At 41.6% G+C, this 19,925-nt stretch overlaps 1 protein-coding gene across 4 annotated transcripts; it reads right to left on the reverse strand.

The window, feature by feature from the left end:
- Positions 1 to 276: 276 nt before the first annotated feature.
- Positions 277 to 19,556, reverse strand: ccdc50a (coiled-coil domain containing 50a). 4 transcript variants are annotated; one of them, XM_068318460.1, is made up of 12 exons: positions 19,029 to 19,556; positions 16,659 to 16,721; positions 14,073 to 14,202; positions 10,915 to 11,005; positions 10,229 to 10,331; positions 6,629 to 7,528; positions 5,987 to 6,138; positions 4,039 to 4,086; positions 3,656 to 3,796; positions 3,435 to 3,517; positions 3,234 to 3,343; positions 277 to 2,298 (listed from the first exon to the last, which is right to left on the reverse strand). In XM_068318460.1, exons 1-12 carry the CDS (start codon positions 19,081 to 19,083, stop codon positions 2,279 to 2,281), a joined length of 1,896 nt encoding a protein of 631 aa, XP_068174561.1. In that variant the 5' UTR covers positions 19,084 to 19,556; the 3' UTR covers positions 277 to 2,278. The 4 variants fall into 4 exon arrangements, with proteins under 4 accessions (XP_068174561.1, XP_068174560.1, XP_068174559.1 ...); XM_068318459.1 differs by having other exon boundaries at positions 5,987 to 6,120; positions 6,554 to 7,528; XM_068318458.1 differs by having other exon boundaries at positions 6,554 to 7,528.
- Between the last annotated feature and the right edge of the window lie 369 nt (positions 19,557 to 19,925).

Here is a 19,925-nt window from a genome sequence, read left to right on the forward strand (position 1 = left end):
GATTCTCCTCTGAAAGCTGCAGCAGGTCAGTGGCTGGAGGGGGAGATACAAACAGACTGATGGATGTGTGAGAATGGAGTCTTTGGGAAGCATAAAACCTGTAGTGCCAGTAGGTGAAGTACTATCTCTGTGGTTTGGTGACAGTCTGGAATAAAGACTCGGTTAAAAAAAAAAACAACCTTGACAAGCCTTGAGGAATGTCCTGAAAGTTCCTTGAGACCTAAACCTGTTCACCAGCCTATGTTTAGATGATTTAACAAAAGAATCTCATTCGTCAACAGTGGAAATGTTCAGTTTATTACATTTCGAGATGGTACAATTAAAAGCAAATTCATTAATTTGACATTTAAAAAAAAGTTGTTACAGCATGTGCCAACACATATGTCATGATATAAATCATGAATCATGATTTGTAGATTGCATACAAGCCCGAGAATTTAAAAAAAAAAAAAATTAAAAACACCTGATGTTCCCAAATAACATCGGACACTCAACGTCCACAGTCACAAGCACATCCTGGCCCGATCAATCTTTTATAAATTGTCAAAACGTCCACAAGGTGGTGCTCTCACCAAAGAATACATTATATATTAGAAGCAGAGGCTTTGCTTCAACCACAACTCTAAACTTCTAATTTTCAAGTCCCTGACAAAATTAAAAAGATATTTGGCACAAATCCCATTCCGTCAACAGCGACTAGCACAATTCAGTAAGTCCTGGTTTGTCCTCCACAACACAACCATATCACACTTAAATATGGAACCTGCCAATTTTCTCTATACCAGGAGAATTATTTTGGAAATTATAATTTCAGAAACAAAAACAAAAATTCTAATCTAAAATCTGTATTAAGTTCAATCGCCTCCTTATCCTTATTCAATATGAACAGGGACTGGATCCGGGAGCAATAAAAACACTGACGTCCCTTTGAGCAGAAATAATATCCTGTGTATATAATGACTTGTGATTCTGTGACTGGTTCCTTTCCATTCAAGTGCACATTTTCCGTGCAGTTTTTTTTTTTTTTGCCTATTCTGAAGACAGGAAATAATATCTGCCTTTGAGTTTGAGACAAAAAGAAAAGTGATGTGTGGGAAGCTCAGGAGAATAAACTTAGGGAAACAATCAAAGGAAAGACCAATATTGTATAAAAAATGTAAGGCTTCTCTTGTTTATCAAAGATAAGTGGAATGCATGATAAAATGATCAAAAAGCAAATCTTTTGCGTTCCAAAACAGGGACTATGATTTGTGGCACAAGGTAAAAAAAAAAAAAAGAGTAAAAGAATGCAACATGAAGCACAAGAATAAACACATCAGCCATGTACATGCATTTCATTTGGACCCGGATTCCTTTATGGACAACTTTCAGGTTGCACGCGGTTAGCCAGTGTGAAGGAAAATAGCAGTGACGACATATTGTACAGCAGTGCAGAAGAAACACGTTCATGAAGAGATTATTAGCTTTGCAGCTTTAGCCCTTTCTGGGACAACGGAGGAGACGCATCATTTCATATATAGTTGAAATGCATGTACACAGTTGTACACTTTTCAGTAAGCATGCACATAGAAGCAGTGAGTATTACAAAGAACATCATACATCTGCCTTCAGTTTGAGGGTGATGGGGTCAAAATGTGCCCCTATCAAGCAGGAAAAGACATACAGCTAATCGGACGTCCATGGATCCACACTGGAAGGCAGGCTAGTTTCTGTTTTTGTTTGAGTACAGCAACAGAAGAGCATCCCTCTGGAGTCAAACCTGCATGGCATGAGGACCGCTAGCCTGACAGGACTGCAGCATGTTTGCACAAAGCCGTAGTCGTGTGTATCTAAAACACTGTAGCAGACAGGCACATCCCACCATGGCCCATGAGGAAGTCTTGAGATAGGTTTACATGCAAGGAGGCCTTGAGTCCTTGGGATGGTCCATAGATGGGACCACCATCAGCACCGCAGATGATGAGGCACCTCCTGGATTCTAACAGCTTAGGACTCAGGATGCTTTATATCACAAGGCTGATATTGTAGCCCGTCTAGATGTTACGACAGTTCAAAGAAATAACTTAAGGATAAGCGTGGCTTCAGTACCAACAGACCCACTAACTTGTCAGGACCCCATTTTTGGATGACATTAAGAAGCAATCCCATTGCCAACTCCAGAAGATTGTCCAGAGGCTTTTGGTAAACAGAGTCCAAATGGATGAAAACATCAAGGGAGGGGTGGGGGGGCTAAGGAGGACTGTCAGCATATGTAGACGCGGCATTGCCTGGGCCTGAGTCACCGCTTGTAATAGGCACCTGGAAAAGATTGAGGAGACGGAGAAATCAATCAGCAGCTTGATATACAACACTGCAGTCTAAGTCCTATTGGTGTGTTTGTGCTGCACTTTCAAATGGCTCATCCATCAGGCCAAGTGGATTCGACACTGTGAAAAAAACTCCTGAGGATTCATGAGACGGCATGTTCACGAGAATCAGACGTACCCATCCTGTATGTACAGACGACCTGAAGACGTCTAGCGACAGTTGTCACCAGTGAGGAGCCACACATAGTGGGTATAAAAAATAGAACGTAAAAGTATGCGTTAACTCAATCTACACTGATAAATTCCTTCAAAGTCCTAAACGACTGATTGGCTGACCCCTGCACAGAGAAACATCTCTCCACAACTTACATTCCAGTTTATCCTCAATAAAAACCTGCAGTTTTTGTGTGATCCTGGTGGAGGTAATGAACATCCAGAATATCAAGGGGTTAAAGATTTGCATTTAAATAACAGTAAAGAGCAAATTCTACATCATTCAATTCGTATTCTTTCCCATAATATTGTGAAGTCATTATGGTTGGGATACACGCCCTATAGAAAAGATGACGAACCTTCAGAGTCAACATAATCTTACCATGGAAAGATTAAAAGAATTACAGATCCTTAAAATCCCATGATGTTTAATGTGGGCATAAAGTTTGATGAAACCAAAGTGTTTGACTCGTCAGAGATGCTCTGGATGAAGTATAGATTCAGAACAGGCGGGGGGGGGGACTATATCTCTTCAGTTAGCTTCACATCACGAGGGTAAAGTCAAATAAATACACACAAAGTAATATTAATATACAATTTGTGGTTCATTTGCAACAAAGAAAAAAGGCCTTGAGTGCTACTTAAAATTAGGTTACAGCCCTTGAACCTGATGTTAGGATGAAGTAAACAAGCTCCCTGTCAAAGGGTTCATACCTTTATGAGCAGCCTCAGACCTGGTAGGAACACGAGGGGGGGCGGGGTGCTCCCAGTGGCCATAGCCAGAATTGACATTCTCATAGTCAGGTACACGAGGCTGAGGAGGCCTGAGACCAACAGACCACAAAAGTGTTCAACATTTCGACAGTTTCCGTTTCGTTACAGCTTCCATTTCAAGGTTTCAACAAACTCTGGTACCTGGTAGGCTTGTTGTGGTTCTTCTGCCTCTGGTATTCATACTCGTCTCGTGTTCTGGGCCGCACGATTTCCTCTGCCTGTGACTGGAAATCAAAATTACAGCTTCTAAAATTACGGTTCTGTTACCACAGTGGAAACACACATATATCGAATGCAGTCCTAGGCAAAATTATTTCACTCCAAAGTACGCATTTTAAACAAGCACTGCTGTGGAAAATTACCCTGTAGTCTCCCTCCTGCCGCCTCCTTTCCATTCTGTCCCTCTCTCGCTCCTTTTCCTTCTCCCGCTCTCTCTCGTGCTCTCGTTCTCGAATCTTCCTGTACTCCCTTTTCTCTCGTTCCATCAACAGGCGGGCGATTTCCTGCCAAGGGGTGAAAAACAGACGTCACCCTCAGAACAGCCACGTCTTACGTGATGCGTCACTCAGAAAATGAGCATTAAATCATTCTAACATCACTTCTGTGGCGATAAATAACTTTATACTTTATCTCGGGTCAGAAAGTACGCACATGACAAACAAGATTTGCTGAGCTGAGGAAATGAAAGGATATAAAAAGCAGATGGACGGCATGAGGAGAGTTTCCAGCCTTCAGGTCCGCTCACCTCATCTTGTGCTACTTGGGCTGAGGCGCGTTCGTGCATTTTACTCGCCTGGAACCAGAACACAAAGGAAGAGTCACATCTTCTTTAGACTGGAACACATTGGTCAAACAAGAAGGAACGAACAAACAAGCTGAGGACTTCTAGAACACTTGGAGTCAGGCTTGAAGGAAGACTCTGAATGTACAGTGAATGTGTTTCAAAAGATCTTTAAAATTGTGCCCTCTTTCAACATCCAAGCAAACCTTGGTTTTCGAAACGCTTTAGACTTCGAACAAATCGGAATTTGACCAAAAATTTCGCAATTTTTTGTCTTAGAAGTTGAACAAAAGTTGGAAGTCGAACGCGAAACAAAGGCCTTTTTGGGGCGACCGTGGCTCAGTGGTATAGCGGGTCGTCCAATGGTTTAAGATCGGCGGTTCGATTCCCGCACCCGCCGAGTCATTTGTCGTTGTGTCCTTGGGCAAGACACTTTACCCCCCTTGTCTCCAGTGGGGCACTCGCCCGTGTGTGAATGTTTGTGATTGTTCCGCTGGTGGTCGGAGGGGTAGTAGGCGCAGATTGGCAGCCACGTCCCCAACAGTCTGCCCCAGGGCAGCTGTGGCTACACACCTAGCTTACCATCACCAAGTATGAATGAGAACTGAATGATATATATGGATTAATATTCATTTTAATATTGGTTAAAAACATGATCGCGGGTGTGCTGCAATTGATTTACAAATGTAGTTGGTAGCTCTGGGCGGGCGGTGGAGGGGCGCATTCAGGCTTGTGTATTCTGTCTGCAGCGACGAGATTCGCGGCGGTGAGAAACCGACGTTAAAGTCAGTTCTAGGAGTAAAACAGCGTCACATTTGCCAGTAAATTAGCAGCCTGACATTAAAAACTAGTTCAAAAATTGTTTAGGACACACAGCAGCACATAGCTGCACCTCACCTCCGACTGGACTACCGATCGATCGAAACAATATTTAATTAATAAACGAAGACTAACGTCGGAGCTTAAATATCTGCTTCGAACTTCAGATCAGGAAATAATCCGCTCTGTTCGCACTGACTGCACTAGTAATGAATTTAACCAGTTTTTGATGTCAGGTTTTTTAACATGCGTGTTGACTTCTTTCTAAGATGGCAAAGTGATCAAGTGATCAGGTTTCCTTGATGAGGCTCAGGCTTATTGACATAACAATAGGGGCCAATCAAAGGTAGTCAGGAAGTCATGAATGCAATCATAACTGCCTGAGCAGCGCGGCTCTATCTAGTGGACGGATTGCGCAACTACAGCCGCTGCAGTTTATCAAATAAATTTTATTTATTTTTTTATTGTGTGCACCTTATGATCCGGTGCGCCTTATATATGAAATAAATTATAAAACAAACACATTATTGAGGGTGCGCCTTATAGTCCAGTGCGCCTTATAGTGAGGAAAATACTGTAAATCTAATCCATCATTATTATTATTATTTCTCGCAGCCAATTTCGTGTTTATTTTAGTGTTTTAGTATTCAATAATTTTTCACTTACTTTGCGTTCCATTGCCTATGGTGTGAGTAACGGTACCGTAAACTTCTGTCCAATAGACGATGGTAACTCGTATCTTAGGTTAACCTGATTACGTCGTAGGTTTGTTTTTCTTTCTTTGTCGTGTTTGCTTCTTTCTTTTACATTTCTTTAATGTTTCATTACTATACAATTTGATACATAAATGACATTATGAAATAACATATTATGTTGAAAAAAGGTAGTTTTCTTGCGTCTTGGAACAGATTCAGACATTTACATTATTTGTAATGGGAAAAATGTATTTGGAATTCAAACAAATTGCTATTCGAACAGCCTTCCGGAACGAACTGTGGTCGGAAACCGAGGTTTGCCTGTATTTCTTTACTTTATGTTCATTTAAATGTTGAACTTAAAACATAAAAAAAAAAAAAAACCCAGTCCGTCTTACTTTGAGTTCCTCCTCTTGCATTCGCCTGGCCACCTCCAAGTCCTTCAGCTCCTGCTCACGGAGATCCAGCTTCGTTAACCCCGTGGTGGCCTCGTTCACGCCGTACTCCGTTTCTGCAACAATAGCTCCACTCCCTTTGTGCAAAATACGTCCTGTGGTCAGTGGCGGATCATTGCAAGAGCACGATAAGACGACAAACAGCAATTAGATTCATTAAAAAAGAAATGATCTACTCAGACTAAAGCGTTATTAAACTGTGAAACATCAGAGCCCAGTTTGATTGTCAGTTTAGACCTAAGGCAACTGAAAGAGCTGCAATGCATCTGCACTGGTGTTCATCAGTGTTTAATACCTTTGAAGCTTTGGGATGAAACAACACACATCAACAGCATTGAAGCCCTTTAACAATGCCAAACGGAGAACAAAGCACACAATCAACATTCACACAGTGGAATCATTTCAGCGGTAAATGCAACAAGCATGAGTCAGACAATGCAAAGAATGAGTCCCACAGCATGTATGGGGGGGGAGGGGTGTTAGAATTTAGTTAGTATTAGATTAACCCACCACCTGAGAGAGACCGACTCCAGCACACCACACAAACACCCCCACAGAGCCCCGGGTGGGGGCTCAGGGTGGTACCTGTCTCTTCGTCGGGGTGAGTATGAGAGCGTTTCCTGCTGGAATACTCCCCCTGCTGGTCGTCCAGGAACTCTCTGCTGCCGCTTCTCCCTTCGGTCCTGGGCTCCTCAAACACCTCATCGGGACCAGACTGGACCCGCTGCCTCCCCCTGGCCCTCCTCTCCCTCTCAACATCGTCCACTTCGTCCTCCCCAGAGGTGCGGGTCTTCCTCGGCCTGTCTCTGCCGTGCTTTGGCTCCTCTTCCAGTTCCCTCTCCCTGCTCCTGGCTCTGGCTTGGTGTCTGTCTCGATCTTTCTGTCTGTCTCTCTCTCTGTGTCTGTCCTCGCTCTGGCCTCTATCTCTGGACCTTTCCCTGTCTCTTCCTCCTCCTCCTCTCACCCTTCTGAGGTCCATGTCTCTCCTGTGGTCTTTCTCCATATACGTCTCCAATTCTACCTCTCTAAACCTGTCTCTCTCATGCTGCCTGGCCTTCTCTCTGTCCCTGGTCTTGTCTCTTTCTATGGGGCTCTGTGGCATAGGAGGCGTGGCTGGTCGCTCCTTCCTCCTCGCCCCTCTGTCCATGTCCTCCCCCACTGGACCCCTATATCTGCCAGTCTCTGTGGGCTCATGATCTGGGTATCTATTCCCATGCTTGCCTCTGGAAGGCAGCAGGTGGTCTGGGTATGGATCTGCATGCCTACTCCTCCCCCCTTCTGACACTAGGTAGTGTTCCGGGTATCTGGAGCGGCTCTGGGGTGCTGTAGGGTCCTGTCTCGGGTACCTGCTCCTTTTGGGCTCTGTCGAGTCATAATCTGGGGAGTAATCACGACGTGGGCTCTCTGGAGCGTGTGTGCTGTACGGGCCTGGGGAGGCTGATGTATGACGCATGGGTTTGTCCACGTCAAGAGGCCTTCTGGGAGCTGACAGTGTAGGGATGAAGGAAAAACGGTGGGATGAAGACAATGTGGAGAGAATGATGACAAATGATATACATGAGAACATGGAAGTGTGAAAGAAAACTAAAAAAACAGAGGAAGAGTATAAGACGAAGTAGTTAGTAAGTTATTAGCATCTGTTAGGGTGGTAATGGTCCAAAAGACAAAGCACATGCGACAAATACCAAGGGTGGAGATGTTAGCTGCAACCAAAATGTCCAGGTATCTATTTCTCCCAAATCCAACACATTCATTTTACCATTAGAACAATTTTTAGTAACACTATTTATAATTATTCTAATACCATTAACCAAAGACTTAATTCGACAGGATTAATCCAATTATTTTTAAGTGGAAGTTTTTAGTAAAAAGGCTCTTTAAAAACAAATCAAAAAGCAATACTTTAACAGCATGTTCCAAAAATGTAACCTCAATAAAGTAAGGATCGTATAATAAATAGAATGACTTTGTTGCATTCCTAGCCAAAACACACACTGTGACCGAGGAACTAACCAACATGTACAGAAACACCTTTAAATAAAGAACAAGTTTCTTCATGACAGGACAGCAAACAAACACTATGAGAACCAGAGCATAACTGACAACAAAGACCAGGCTGAGGAATCAAACCCTGCTGCTGGGATCTGACCTGTAACTAACAAAGGCTTGAACATAAACAGTGGAGCTGGGCACACAGCAGGTTTTCTGAACTAGACAGTCAGCCAAATGGAATTCAGATATCTACCCGGTTACTGAAAATGCAGCCTAATGATTCCATTTGCAGGAACCACAAGTACTAATTTGCTCTCCATTTTTATTTAAACGTGTAATGCAAGAATTTTTACTCATGTTCTTCAAGAAAACATGAAGTTCCAATGTTCTAATAAAATTTCAGATGTCATGCTAAATGTTAGTTTAAAATGCCATTTGAGGCAGAGTGACGCATGGGAAGAAAAAAAATAACGTGCATACCATTAAACATCTCACACACACACACACACACACACACACACACACACACACACACACACACACACACACACACACACACACACACACACACACACACACACACACACACACAGTCAAGCTCATAAACACATATCTGGTTACTGCTACCTGTGACATCAGTCCCTCACAGCATTAGCTGCAGGGCAAACAAAGGTGCTGAATCATGTGTGTGTGTGTGCCCCCTTAATGCACGCACACACACACACACACACACACGCACGCACACACACACACACACACACACACACACACACGCACGCACACCTGCTGTGTGTACTGAACCTTACAGACACATGATGACAGGTAGACAGACTTTCTCAGACATGTTTTTGTGTCTCAGCTGCCATCAGTTCACTGCTTTCCCTTCCATCACTCCTGTGTTTTGTAACACATGTTAAACTTCCATCCAAAGCTTAAAGCAGTGCGATGACCTAAAACTGCTGTGATGTCACTCAGTCAAGTACAACTGTGCCCTGACAGTGAAAAGGATTAACGTGCACAGCAGAAGACAGAAACGTGTTGACATGCCAGCCTTTAAAGAAAATAATCCATAATACAACATGTACAACAGTTCACAGGTGGAAACTGGTTGTCACTGTGTCAGAGTAGAATGACCAGGAGAAACTAAATGGGGAGGGAAAAATGCTCAATAAGAAGAAAGGAAATACACTTCCTCCTCATACTAACTGAAACCCCTACGGCTCAAGCATTCAGACATCAGTATCACAGCTAAAGCTGGCAAACTGACTCCCTAGACCTCATTCTAAAACTCATTTTCACCGAAGGCCACATTAGCATCATGGCTGTCCTCAAAGGGCCACATGTAACTTAGTAATGTAACTCAATGTAATGTAAAATAAATGTAACTACTCTTTCATGTTAAATAAATAATAATTTATTACTTATTCAAGTTACAAACATTACAAATATGTTTTCTTTTTCCTCTGGTAAAACATAAATCCTTTTCATTTGTCAGGTTATTAAACCAACAGACCTCCATCAATCAAGGATCAAACTAGCCAAGTGAATCCAAGTGTGGCGGGTCATATTTGGCCCCCGGGCCTTGAGTTTGACACATGTGCCCTACACCATATGTATGTCAACATATTACTGAACCTACAGTTGTCAGCATGGAAATGAAGCAGAATGTGAAATCTATGATCTTGAGATGAGCCGTCAAATCCTGTTTCAGAAGAAAGCCCCGAGTCGGATGACATGACATGAACAGAACATGAAGATGTTGCTAATGGTCACCAACATATTATAGAGGCAACATAAAACTAATATGTTTCAAGAAAGCTTGTGTTGCCAGCTGATATATTAACACAGCTGTGAACCACTGACCAGAGATCAGTGATATCTGAGATTTTTAAAACAAATTTATGTTTCATTTCAAACTAGAGAACTAATAAAATGATTTTCTGTGGTGTTAACTCCTGAACAGAAGCAAAACGTGCTCTGTGGTAAGCCTCCTTTCAGCATTAGTGAGTTAATTAATACGCTACAACATCTAAGAATGACAGCAGCGCAGTGTTCAGGTCTGTGCCGCGTCGAAAGTACAACCTTACACATCAACAGCTGGAAAATAAGAGGTTTATCTTTTCATATCATCACACGCACACACACACACACACACACACACTCTTCCAAGCACACAAGTGGTCCTCTCCTCACCTCCATGATCTTCAAAGTACTCTTCCTCCAGGTTGACTTCCAGGTGCTTCTGTCTCCTCCTCTCCTCTTTCATCTCCTTCTCGTGCATCTTACGCGCTATAGCCTATAAATAAACCAGGACACAGGAAACATCTCTGAATATTCATCTGAATATTCCCATGTGTGCGTTTGAGGTTGCTCTGTAACAAACACGTCGCTTTGCTTTGAGATGCAGATTCACAGGTATCTGATTAAAGTAAAGAGGCCTCATTCTCAGATTTATTACCGATGAAGCGTGTGCTGTGGTGAAAGCTGTCACAGAACTACAGAGAAATGAAACTCCTCTCTCTCAAACGCCAAAGTTACAGATGAGAAAAGTTGCTGCAAAAAGTATTTTCCAAAGTCTTACTGACAATTCATCTTTCATGACAATTTGTGCAATGATGTCATGGAATCAGTCGTGATGGATTATGGATGGAAAGAAATCGAACTACAGCTCTTAAAAGGGGTAAAGCATCAACGCTGACCTCGGAAATATAACAATACCACAGAAATACATATAAAGATGCAGAAAAGGAGCCAACAAAACAGAGATGAATCATGATTACAATTATAGGCAAAAATAAGGTCTTGACTCAAGTAAAATAATCCACTTGTGATAGGTGAGTCCAACCAACGAATGGGCAGAGTGTGTTTGTGTTTCTTACAGCATCCTTCTCTTCCTGCTGCCGCTGTTGTTCTGCCTGTCGGACCAGTTGATCCTGAATCTCCTGAGCGATCTCATTATCTTGTCGCTCGCTGATGCCCATGGTGGTGGTTTGTTTGTAAGTACAGGAGAAAGAGTTGGAGAAGGTCAAAACATGAATGACACATTTGTATTTAGTCACGCCAGGAGCACAATTTCTAACACTAATTATAAATGTTAGTGAATATGCAAACAGAAATTTGGATGATTATGACTGCAGAAACTAAAAGTGTTTACTGATGCTTCTGTTGAGATTTTCCCCATCCTCAACACTGTTCTCACTTTCTGGTTACTTTTCTGTTTTTATAAAAAGCACAAAAATCTCAACTTCTCTTTTGCACAAATCTGACCAAAGCAGCTCACAGCTCTGACTGGTGAGAGTATGACCGGGCGAGCTCCCAGCATCGGACTGCTTCCCTGGTGGAGCATCTGGTCTCTCTGTCAGGGTGAAATAGCACTAATGGAGCTTTCTGTCCGTGTGGGTTTAAAATAGTGACCTCACTCAGCTGTGAGTCACTAATTTTGTTTGTATTTAAAAATTGTGAGGAGAGTGAAACAGAGCATTTAGCCAAGTATGGCAGCTGCCATTGTCGTCCTTGTTGGGACGTTGGGCAAGACCTCACAACAAACGCAGGAGTACAACAAACTGATTATAGTGAAGTAATGCAAGAGAGTCAGGAATGTAACGAGTAGGGCTGGGCATATCAAAAGGAAATATAATTGATCGATCAGCACTAATCAGCCACTAATTAATTAGTATTCATCACTAGACTAGCTGGCATACTTCTGTCAGCCTCCTGGTCACAGTACATTCTTCTTCTTTTGTTAATAGTGATCGCAGATGGCGTGTAGGTGTGTCAGCGCCCCCTTCTGGGGTAGCGCTTCATGACTGTCAGACGCAGAGAAGATTTAAAGGAAAAACTTTTCTGATAATCGCGTCTGCTGGTAGTTTTGTTTTGGAATTTTCAAACATCAAAACCCTGTCCTTCGTCAAGGATACATTGAGTTGTAGTCAACTGTAAAATAAGGTGACTGTTTGCACAAGGCTTGGAAAGACTGATAACACTGGTAAGATTGTGTACACACGCCAAAGCCTTTAAAGATTTACTGGTCACACCGTCTAGGAAACAATACAACAGCTTCTGTTCACAAAACAAATTACAGTGCGCCATTGCGCATCAACGATTGCGGCTTCCCCTTATCGCAGATTTTTAGAAGGCAGTCACGTGATACCGTACATGCATTGTATTGGCTGACGGCATCCTGAAGTGCGCTAGTTCGGTGAGTCTCGGACTTCCGTGAGACACAAATGTTACTACGTTCACCTCTTGAGGACAGACAGGTCGATTCAGGTGTGTCAATACTGAATCTTCCATGGAATACACACACACACACACACACACATACATACACACACACACAGTCCTGCAAACGATGACCCCATCAGGAGTGAGTCACATGCATTAAGTCACATACATACAGAAATTGTTGGTTGTGTTTGTTAGGACAACTTTTAGCATTTACAAGTTTTGCTTAAAGCTAGAAAGCAGCACAAACACAGGACCTGTTTGAATGAACCTGACTTTTCTAACATACACATGCCAACATATGTCAAACTGGGGGACTGTTTATTTTATGATCCACTAAAACCTTTAGTGGTGCAAATCTTTTCCACATAGCAACGACTGTTTATCACTTACTCATCTAGGAACATAAGGCTACTGAGACTAAAGTATTACTCAGCAATCCCGTCCTTGTCTGTAAGCAGAAACGACTTTCCTGACAAGCTAACACCACCAAACACACCACCACGCTGAAGCAAACCCAATGGGAGAGCATTCACTGGCTTATAACTCACTAGTGAACCACACATCTGGCATGCAACGTTGGGGAGTGATTACTGAACACAGGCTGACCAAAACCATGTGGTCACATGTATGCAGCTACATGCAAGAAACAGATTACTATTAATGTCTGAGGCGAAAGTTTTTCACGTACATGGGGTTTCAATATGACTTTTTGATGAGCTTTGAAACCTCTTTCCTGTCAGGCAAACAATCCCTACTGGTTTGCTCAAACTGTTCCGCTGCTCTCTCTTATACTGTTAATAGAACAGATTTCTTTAGCCTGTTTTTCCTTGAGCTCTGGTCACGTCTTTGCATTTGTGAGGCATATTTTCTTAGAATTGTCCTCTTCTCTGATTTTTATTTTTTGTGACAACCCTGTCAAAATTTCCCCAACCATAGATGCCAGGTGTGCGTGCGTGCGTGCATGTGTGACTAATAAAATGAAAAGCAGCCTCATTGCTGTCACGTGTCGACTCCTACTCATTAGTCATGAAGTTGACATTTTATATTCAAGCACACGAGGAGGCCAGTGCAGTGATTATTTTGAAAGAAAAAGTGTTAGCACTGGTGAGTCATGAAGAAAAAGAAACACATGACAAAGCATTGGAGAGGAGGCATAAAATGATCCCTTTGCAGGGGTCATTTTATTGGTCAAATCTTAACATGAATCAAATTATATAACAATAAAATTTAAATAGTATATTACTTAATAAAGATGAGAACAAACGCTGATAAGAGGCAACCCACTAATAACTAGATGATAGACCAGCATAATTCTGATACGGGTTTAATCCATTCCGTGGCTGAGCTCATATTTGAGATAACAAAAAACATTTCATCAGCCCTACACTCTGTAAGTAATGAAAAAACACATTTCTTATCCAATAGACATGCATACTTTGCCTGCGCATAATAATTATATATAAGCATGTAAAATATGACATAGTATGAATGAAAAATGCACAAGTCATGAGAACAGATAAGTCTTTACTCCACGAGAGAGATCCGGTTTTATCCATCCGCCAACTAGCGGTGGTGTCCCTAGCACGGCTCGTCAAACACACACGCCTGCATCTCAAACAAGTCATATGTCGAGCAGCTCGTATCTCGAGGTACTACTGTAGTTTCTGGACTTTTGCTTTGATATGGACATAAATCAAAAGTGTGTGTGATTGGTTTTATTTTTCCTAGACATCTTTGTTACCAACACTTGAATTACAACTAAGCCGACTGTAATCATGGTCAGAGTGCTTGTTTTTCGTGTGTCACCTACAGGTCTCTGTGCTGTTTCTGGTTCTGAACTTTCGCCAGTTGATCCTCCTCCTCCTGCAGCTTCTTGGCCACCTGCAGGTCCTTCTGCACCAGGCGGTTCTTGTTGACATTGGATGCCAAATGGCTCTCAACTGCAAAAACAAACACATAAGTGTTGTGCTAAAAATTGTTCAAAAACAAACTGGAATGATGACGAATACGATGAACACTGTTAGGGGCCTAATTCCAATTCCTTAATGATTTCCTCTCTGACAAACAGCAGCATTATTTAGACGGCCTGCAGAGAGCATGATTAAGGTCAAGGGCACAGATGCTTTGGCCTCTGGTAATAAACAGAGACTCTTAGTGACTGAGAAATGACTGTTCACAGCTGAGGTGCCATTCCCAAGGTTATGTGATGGAAAGCTGTGAATCCTAGATGATAAAAGTCTGTCTGCTGACGCACTTCTGGCATCCGCTAAGCTTAGAGCACATCACTCACTCTCTTGGTTCTGTTTCACCTGGCTATCAATCTGTTCCAGGGTTTCGTGTGAAAAGGACCAAATTACGTTTGGCAATTTCCCCCATGACACACTCCATAAAGTTTCTGCTTTCTGACAAGAAACTGAGTCACTGCTATGGCAACTTGATGGATGACACTGATAAATTGTTTAAGTTTATGACAGTGCACAAAAAAAAATTGCAGCAAAACTAATGTCACAGTCTAATCCAAGGCTATTATTTATCCACATTTGTTGTTGATTAATCTCTCACGTCAGTGGGAGAAAAAGAAAAAAAACACAGGTCACCAACTTTTTTTTTAGATTCAACAAGCTGCACAGACAAAACTAAAATAAAGTGTTTTAAATACATTAAGAACGCTTCTATAATCTGGATTCTCAGAGATCTGACATTAGAAGCAAATGACTAAGTGAGATGAATCTCTTTGGGATCAGATGATGGAATCCCCGACTGCTTACAGTTTTCCTCCAGGGCCAAAAGTGAAATTAATATTTCATCAGCTCTGACTACATCAGTTATTGTGGCGACAGGGGGAACAGATGGAGATTAACTGTTTATGGATCACAAAGCTTTAAAAGGGTTAATGGAAAAACAGGGACAGGTCAGACAAACCTGAAGTAATCACAATGAGAAAATGTTATGGGGTGTTTTTTAGTTCAATCTTTAAAGAAAAGTTCAACAAACCTACAGATTAACTGTATTCTAAATAAAAAGTTGTCTTTCTGCTGGCTCCTGTCATTTATTCAGGGGTGAGAGCAGGTGAACGATACGTGGTGACGCTATGGCCATTAACCATAAGTCACTGTGTCTGATGATAGGAAGACTTGGTCACGTCTGAGTGTTGTCTGTCACTGCCTCTTCGCTGGATACACCCTTTCAATCAAGAGATTGAGTATTGAGATACTGTGAGTATTTCTAGTAGACCCATTAAGGCCTCAAGTGAAAATCATCATGTTAAATTATAAAAAGAATCTTATTGAATGAAACTCATGAAGGAGCCTCTGCAACATGCATGCATAAACATGCAATCACATGGCTCCATATAAACACTACTGTTAAGCAGACTGTCGTATAATTTCAGTGTCGTATAATCTCAGTGTCAGACTGAGGGTTTCTCTGTGCTGCAGTGAATGCACCAATCCGCTGTAGTAGGTCTGCCTTGATACACTATTGTGGTATCCTGCATGATTCCCACTGGTAACGGTGCAGCTGGAGCTGGGTTTATGTGGACATAATCAGGCTGCAGCCACTGACTCTGCAGGTCAGCATGCTGGACTTTATAACCTTGGATACATACCTTACACCTTTTGTACTACGAAAACAGATTTCATAGTTTGCCATTTTGCAGAGTAAGCATGATGTGACCTACTGTGGGAATGCAGCAAAGCAACCGTAATGGAATGCAGAAACAAATGGTTTTAGAGTTCAAACAGACACAGGGATGGCAACAAGAAAATATTTTTCCATTTGAACAATAATGTTGAACCGATGACGGGGGTTCAGGGGGCTATTCCCCCTAAAGCCGAGAGCTTTTCAGTCATTTTTAACTGATTCAGATTGAAATTGATAAGAAAAACAAAATACATAAGACTTAAAATAAGCCAACATATTTACAGAGGAGTTAACTTACTATTTTGAAAATATATTCACATTTTTCTTCAGTGTATTGCACTTGTTCTCATAAGGCTTCTGAGAACACGACATCTCTCTTCAGTTCAAGAATTCTTTTCTAGCTATTGGTTAAATTCTTATTTACAATTCGCAATAGAATTTTGTAGTTTCAAAACTCCTCTTTGCAAGTTCTGCCAACTTGTGCACACTAACCCTTCCTCTTTAATTCCTTGTGGTGTACTTGACAAAGGTACCTAACCCCCCCCTCTGAAAAAGGATTCACAGATATGATCAATTTGAAATAAACTTGGTGGATATCCGCTGATCAGTAGAAAGCTGCGCAGTCAATCAGAAACAAAAGAGGTCGCACGAGTCTCATTAAAGCACAAAGCTGAATTCCTTTGTTCAGAACAAGAGGAGATACACTTTACAAAGCCAGCCAGGAGGGACTACCGGTAATCAAAACCATACTTACTTTCTTGCTCCTGGAGGTTGTAGGCCAGGCAGTGGTCTTCCAGCACAGCAAAGTCTCTGCACACTGTTATAAAAAAAAGAGACTGAAATAAAAAACTAAAAAAACAAACAGATTCAGCCTCATGTTTGTGTGCTGAATGAACCTCAAGTCATACACGTTCTTGGTCAATCTGATATTTATGGTTCAGGTACTTAAAACTCATTTGCAGAAGCTCAAAACCAACAAAAAAAAGAACAAGCAAAGGGCTGAAGATGCTGTGAATGCCATCTATACCAGAATGAAAGTAAAGCCACATGGGTTATTTTAATAAGCATGACCACAACTGTCAGCTCTCAATGTTCTTCTAGACTTTGCCATTTGAGCTAAAACACTCCTGAATATTGAAATTTAAAAAGATCTTTTAACACATAATGACCAACTTGTTGAAATGATATGAGACATGTGAAAATATTTTCCACAAATTAGAAGCTGGGCCACACAGTATCTTAGCTATGTGGCATGTGTGTGTGTGTGTGTTTTAATTTAACATCTGTAAAGACATGAAGTGAAACTGAGAACAGGGAACTATCTTTCACCCTAAAAAACAAAATAACCTATAAAAAAGACTTGTTCTGGACCACAAGTATTCAGCCGACTGTCTTCTTGAGGTTTATTGCATAACAACTAAATCTTTACATGACTCAACTTACATCATGATCTGAATTATCCACAAAGGATGATCACAATTTGCAGACAGCAAGAATATTTTTGTATAAAAGAAAGTCAATTTATGGTTTTAACATTTGTTCCAAAGTGAATTCTAGAAACAACTGAGGTAACTGTTGCTGGAGGGGATTTCACCACATATTAATCTGAGAAGTTCTGAGAGGAGACAAATAGCATTTGTTTTTTCATTGGCATATCCAGATGCTGGGTATTGAATGCTGACAGTTTCCTGTGTAGGAAAATCCAGAAACAAAACAGGCCTGTTCACAGCTTCATCTGTGCTTCTGTCAAACGTAGAGTTGAAACTTATAGCACCAGATGTCGGTTATAGCATCTGCGTCGATGGTTCAGATTAAACCTGTTTTTCACACCATAATACCAATTATAGCACCCGCAGTGGAAAAGTTATTCTCACCTTCAATGTCATGCATCAAATGTGCACTACTATGCAAAATGACAACTAGAAAATGACACTAGTGTAGTATTTTTTAAACTATACCTTTTTCAAATGAGTTATTTGTATCATACTACATGTCTATTCAGTCATGTAAATGCTTTCCATGCCATTATTCATGCATTTCAGTCTTCTCCTGTAGCTTTCATTACAGAGCCTCGCCACACTCACATACCTCACACTGACCATCAACATGAAAAACATTAACCAAGACCCGTCTGTGATGGAATGTGGAATGTATCAGACACAGCGCTGACAAAATAAACTTTGCCAGTGTCGTTCTCAAAGAAATAACATGTCAGAATAAAAGTTTTTAAAAAAAAAACCTGACAAGTGGTTCACATTGTCTGCGCTGGATTGGAGGTGTTTAAGATTATTATCCAAGACACCAGTGATCCGACTGATAGAGTGATGAATACACTTGTCAATTTTCAGTTTCATTGATCACTTTCAGACACACAGCAAGGTGGCACAGCCAAAAAAAAAAATCCACAAGAGTCAAGTGTTTGCACAATTCAACAGGGTAATATTTCATTATTTCCCATCACACAAAGGATTGAACTACAATTGGTCCAGCAGCTTGGTTTCTTGGGTTTTTTTCTCTGCAGACCAGCCTAGCTGTGGAAATGCATGTTCAATCTCTTGCTGACCAGAATAACAAGCATCCTGCTGGGCAGCTGCTTTACACTAATAGGATGAATTCTTTCCACCAACACAGGATCCTATCCAGAATCTGCTTCGGTGTACTGTAAATAAAAACTATGTTTTGTGATTTTAATAGATAATATTTCAAAGCAGAGCAGCCAAACATGTAAACCATTATATCAAACGACTCATTCCACACGCTGGTGCTGTGCCTCAGTGGCTACAGCCACCGGTATGAACCATTAGCTTGCTATGCAATAACCACACGGCAAAGTGTACAAAATTATTTTTGGTTTGCAAAATTAATATTTTGCTATCCAACCTTGGAGGGAAAAGGTTATCGATCGGGTACACAAAAATCTGGAGGGACGTCCACAGCCAGGCATTGGTAATCACTGCAGGCTGCAGCACCTCCAGCAGCCGTGTTAGCATCGGCTAGCACGCCGTGCTAACATCAGTAAGAACCATGAAACCAACAAGAAACACCTGCATTCACCTCGGCCCGGCTTAATTCATGTGAAACATAACACTTCCGCATTTAGTTGATGAATATCTGAAAACATTACCCTCTTTCACTCCAGGTAGTTTTTTCTGGTCGATGCTAATGTTACTTTCAGCCATGTTGTCACCGATAATCAATCAATCAAAAAAATAATAATAAATCCGTTGACGTTGAATTACACTCCGGAGTTTGTTTTTTCCCCCCGAAGGTTAACCTCCAGCTGATCGATCGCCTTTCGTCATCAAAACGATTGATGGCTCTGGTGCTGTTCGGCTCTTCTGATTAGTTTCGGTGGCCGCCCTCCATCGATACGTCGCTGCCGTAATTGCCCCGCACGACTGAAGCTGTGGTCGGGCTGAGAGCAGCCTCCCTCCTCCGCCTTCGCTCCTCCCGCTTCCTCCACTGCCGTTCCGCCATCAGCCCGAAAAAGCTAACGAACGTTAAGCGTTCATTTTCCGCCTCGGCATTTCAAAATCAAAGACGTGATCATTATCGCATATCCGTCAAAAGATGCGTTACATCCGTGGTATTGATCTTCCTTTGTCCAGACACGTGTAGAGTACTATCACCTGATCTGTACTATGGCTGAAAGCTGTCTGGAGTTCAGGTAAAAACAATTCACGCAGAGATTTAAAAGGTCGTAAGTGAAACTGAGATATATACTGTATTAGTACATTTTATTTTACCGTCATTCATTTATTAGTGCTAGAATCAATGCTTAAATTAATTTAACTTTACGTTATTAAACTCTACCAGTACTAGACTTCTTCCGTAGTGTAGTTGCAATCTAATTCATTTCCTGTAGGTGGCAGCAGTGATGTTTAGGACGAAAATTAAATTTCCATTACATGAGAAGAAGACAGGAAGCGACAGTCTCAGACAATCAGGAGAAGGAAGGTTTGGACGTCGGGTCAGTTCAGGCAGCCCACGGTCGTGCGTGAGAATGTTTCGTGGAGAAAGA

The sequence above is a fragment of the Antennarius striatus genome, chromosome 7 (genome assembly GCF_040054535.1).
Source record: "Antennarius striatus isolate MH-2024 chromosome 7, ASM4005453v1, whole genome shotgun sequence".
NCBI classification, from domain to species: Eukaryota; Metazoa; Chordata; class Actinopteri; order Lophiiformes; family Antennariidae; genus Antennarius; species Antennarius striatus.

Excerpts from the sequence above, each read along its gene's own strand:
- ccdc50a (XM_068318458.1), bottom strand. The coding sequence starts at position 19,083 with ATGGCTGAAAGTAACATTAGCATCGACCAGAAAAAACTACCTGGAGTG. Across the intron at positions 11,006-14,072 it reads CAGAAACAGCACAGAGACCT|CGAGCGACAAGATAATGAGA; the intron begins GTAGGTGACACA and ends CATGGGCATCAG. Across the intron at positions 7,529-10,228 it reads GTACTTTGAAGATCATGGAG|CTCCCAGAAGGCCTCTTGAC; the intron begins GTGAGGAGAGGA and ends CTACACTGTCAG.